General features: G+C 32.5%; 1 protein-coding gene across 1 annotated transcript; it reads right to left on the bottom strand.

Annotated features, from left to right (window-relative positions):
• Positions 1–732: 732 nt before the first annotated feature.
• LOC130902919 (uncharacterized) lies at positions 733–2658 on the bottom strand. Its single transcript, XM_057815204.1, has 5 exons — positions 2653–2658; positions 2059–2536; positions 1515–1997; positions 1091–1321; positions 733–1049 (listed from the first exon to the last, which is right to left on the bottom strand). Exons 1-5 carry the CDS (start codon positions 2656–2658, stop codon positions 733–735), a joined length of 1515 nt encoding a protein of 504 aa, XP_057671187.1.
• Between the last annotated feature and the right edge of the window lie 1661 nt (positions 2659–4319).

The raw sequence follows: 4319 nt of genomic DNA, 5'->3' as shown, positions 1-4319 counted from the left end.
CCCAATCTGCATCACAATAACCTGTGATTTCTTCATTACCATTTTTAGTTCCTTGTAGATATCTAAATATTCTCTTCACTGCAGTCCAGTGCTCTCTATTTGGTTTTTTATTAAATCTACTTAATGTATGATGCAAAGCATATATCTGGACGAGTTCCTTGTGCCACATATAACAATGACCCAATTGCTTGCTGATAGGGACAACTAAACTCATCTTCATCTTTACTCATGAATTTCATACCAATTTCAAATGGAGTTTTCACAGGTTTGCAGTCTGACATTCTGAAATGAGTCAAAATTTCAGTTATATATTTTTCTTGATCAATAATTACTTTTTCTTTTTCTCTCTTAATGTGTAAACCCACACATTGACTTGCTGGACCAATATCTTTCATATCAAAAAGCGCCTTCAATTCTCCTTGAAGGCTGACACTTCATCCATCTGATCAATCTGTAGCTGATATTTAGCTGCTAAGGCAAATATAAAACGAATTGTTGTGTACCTGACAACTGGTGAGTATGTTTCTTCGTAATCAATGCCCTTTTTCTGTTCATAGCCTTTTATAACAAGTCTTGCTTTGTAACGTACAACATTTCCACTCTGGTTTGTTTTTGTTTTAAATATCCATTTGCTAGGTAAAGCCCTTTTTTCCTGGACAAAGATCTGTTAAATTCCACGTATTGTTTTTCATCAGAGAAGTACATTCCTCATCCATAGCCTTTTTCCATTTGTTAGCCAGTAGTGAAGTCAAAGACTTCCTCAACTGCCTGTGGGTCGGTCAGTTCAGTAGAGAAACACATATGATTTTCATGATTATCACTGTGCTGTTTGTCACGTGTATGGAGTGATCGAACAGTTACATTACTATCATAGACCTGTCTATCCCATTTTTGACGTTTTTCTTTTGGTACATGTACCATAGCAACAGAGCCAAAAATCTTTAAATGAGATAAATTGGGTTTTTTACCTTTCCACAGTTCATTCGGTGTTTTACCTTCCAAAGCCTTTGTAGGAGATCTATTTACAATATACGCAGCAGTTGCCAAAGCTTCAGCCCATAGTTTCTTCTCCAGGCATAAAACAACATACACCTTGCTCTCTCAACTAGTTTTCTGTTCATTCGTTCTGCCAAGCCATTGTGCTCTGGAGTGTTCGGAGTAGATGTCTGATGAATTATACCATGATTAGTTAAAAATTTCTCAAAATTGTTATTACAGTACTCTTTACCATTATCTGTGCGTAACTTTTTAATTTTACAATTTAATTCATTCTCTACTTTTGACTTGAAATCTTTGAACGTATCAAGTACACTCATTTTATCTTTAAGAAAGTACACATGTACTATTCATGTGTAGTCATCAATGAAAGTTATAAAATATTTCTTACCTGCATATGAAATATTTTTCATAGGGTCACATAAATCAGAATGTATTAGTTCAAGTGGTCTTACTACTCTTAAACCTCCATTTTTAAATGGCAACCAAGCAACAATGAATACATGTGATCACATTACCTTTGTCCAAAGTCAAAGACATACCTTCAACACAATTTGGCACTTTCTTAATGTCTGAAAAATTCAAGTGTCCCATTCGCAGATGCCACAGATAAGTGTCATTATAATTCACAGCACTTGAAGTCAGATGAACCTCTTCTCCACTTATGTTCATAACATATAGGTTATTTTTCAATACTGCATTACAGATAACCTCTCCTTTAGCATTCTGAATGTCACATCCCTTGTCATAAAATATAACATTATGCTCATTCTTCACGATTGTGCTGACTGAAAGAAGATTGGCAGCTAAACCAGGAACAAACAGTACATTTTTAACTTGTATTTTATCTTTCTGATTTATTTGAATGTCCACACATCCAACTCCTTTTACAGTTAATGGCTCTCTGTTTGCCACAGTAACACTTTTCACAGTTGGCTCAGTGACATTATACAACCAGTCATCTTGCAAGTCATGTGCAAAGATGCTCCTGAGTCTATTAGCTATTTATCACTCACATTTTGTTTAACAGTTACTGGGAAACCTTCTCCTTTATTCGCTAACTTCTTTGGTTGTTTACATAGTTTAGCAAAATGACCTTATTTATTGCAATTATAGCATCTTGGTCCTCTGTTTTTAACTTGCTGCCTGAGCTCTCAAGCAAAATAATCATGGGCTTGTATTCATCTGGTAAGCCTGTCAGCATCAAAGTACCAAGCCATTCATTGTTTACGTCAAAATCAATGTTACGCAGGTTGTGAGCAGTATTGATGATCTTGCTCACATATTCTTCAAGACTATAACTAGATTCCAATTTAGTATTTATTAAGTCTTTTAGTAAGCCAACTCTTCGCGTGAGCCCTTTATCATCAAAAGCTTGTTGTAAACATTCCCATACCTCTTTTGCAGTTGAACAATCTTGAACATGAACATAATTTTGAGGGTCCAGAAGTAAAATCAACTTGGCTTTGGCATTTACAACCTTACTTGCTTTAATTGGTTTGTTATCAGACGGTTCGATACAACACCACAAATCCTCATGCTGTAAATGTTTTCCAAGTGGTAAAATTTTCTCTTCCGACTAGTTTTTCCAAATCAAAAAAAATTTGAACCCATTTTGAAGATTAAGTTTGACGAGAAGTACGTTGTAATTATAACCTCCATATTACTAAACTTAATTTTAACACTTGTATAATCACTTTCTTCAGTCTTCTGTTATTTCCACGGAACCACGCTCTGCTACCATAAAGGAAAGTTACGTGGTTTGAAAATAATAACTGATATGATTTTCAGTACAAACAATTTGTTTTAATTTTAGTCTTACACATAAAAGAGCAAGATTGATAAGATCAATTGACAGACGTCAACTTATATTACCAACATTTGACAGTTAACTAAAAATTGGTTACGTTCCATATATTCTAACAGGGGTTCGTGATGTTTTTTTTATGACTTTTTGAAATTTAAAATATCCGTTTTCGACTAGCAGACATCACAACATATCCTGCAATTTCGGTTTTTAATTCATTACATACTATTTATACGAAATGTAGAAGTTTATTTTGTGATGCAGCGTACTGCTTGGGATTTATTTATAAAAAGCAGTGGCTATATAACCAAACAGACTGAATACATTGTTCACGGCGATATAGTTGACGCGCGTTTCGATAACCAAGTAATAAGCTGTTTATTCTAAGAGCATTTAGGCCCTCGAAACCTTTCGCATAGATATCTGATTTTTCGAAAGCTTTGTCTGACTTTTGTATATGTTTATTTAATTTCTAATTTTTTAGACCTTTTAATATGTTTTTACTTCTAAATTTTCTTGATTTTTGGAGTCTTTCGTTTTAAAAAAAGTCAAATTTTTATTGTATTTCAAAAATTACGGAAAAAGCCGGAATAGGCCTAGAATCAAGAAAAAGAAGAAAATTCAATGAAATAATGTCGAAAAATAGACAAAAATGATACTAAATATGTAGTTAGTAGTAAAAATTCAATAAAAAAACGTCTAAAAACGTACAAAAATATACAAAAACAAAAATAAAAGTAACGTGGGAGTCTTTCATTAAACAAAGTGAAAGAAAAATATTTAAGTGTAAAATTTATTTTAAAAAATGGTAGTTTCGTTGTTGTTGAGTTCCAACCTAACATTCATCACCCTGTATATGTTAAAAACGATAAAAGAATCAAAAACAATTGCTCATAATGGAGAGAATAAATTTTTAGAAAAATATGGAAAACCAAACACGTTTATCGGTTAAATAGTCACGCCCCGATTCACATCAATTTGCTTTGTATGTTTTTTTTGTCATTAAATATTTTTTAATGTTGATTTTTGTAGATTTGATTGGTTCGTGTTTATGTATCCATCTTTTTATAGCGAGAAGAATTCATTTTTTGCAAATTGGTCATCGTAATTTTGAATAATTAAAAATGTAATAACAAAACTCGTTTACATTTTATCAAATTTAGTTTCAAACATTTTTATGTATTCTATTATCCAGTCTGACACTTAACTTTTGTGTTCCAGTGAAAATATTATAACATTCTGAAGAAAGCATTCTTCAAAATGTGTGTTTCCAATACCTTTTACGCTTAAGTCAGGTTTTGCAGATTTCATCATGCTTTGATCTTCTAGTTTTTTAAATGTGTATACTCATTGCCTCTCATTGTGGTTATTATCATGAATACAGATATATTGATTGTCATTTCTCTTATAGGTATAGCTGAAACATTTTTGAGTGACCTTACCTTTTAATTGTTCTGTATCTCCTTCATACAGCTTAGACAATTTTTCAAATATTTCCGTATCATTTACCAGTACA

Source organism: Diorhabda carinulata, chromosome Y (assembly GCF_026250575.1).
Source record: "Diorhabda carinulata isolate Delta chromosome Y, icDioCari1.1, whole genome shotgun sequence".
Classification (NCBI taxonomy): Eukaryota; Metazoa; Arthropoda; class Insecta; order Coleoptera; family Chrysomelidae; genus Diorhabda; species Diorhabda carinulata.
Note: the sequence above shows the minus strand (reverse complement) of the source record. Positions and strands in the feature narration are given on the sequence as shown.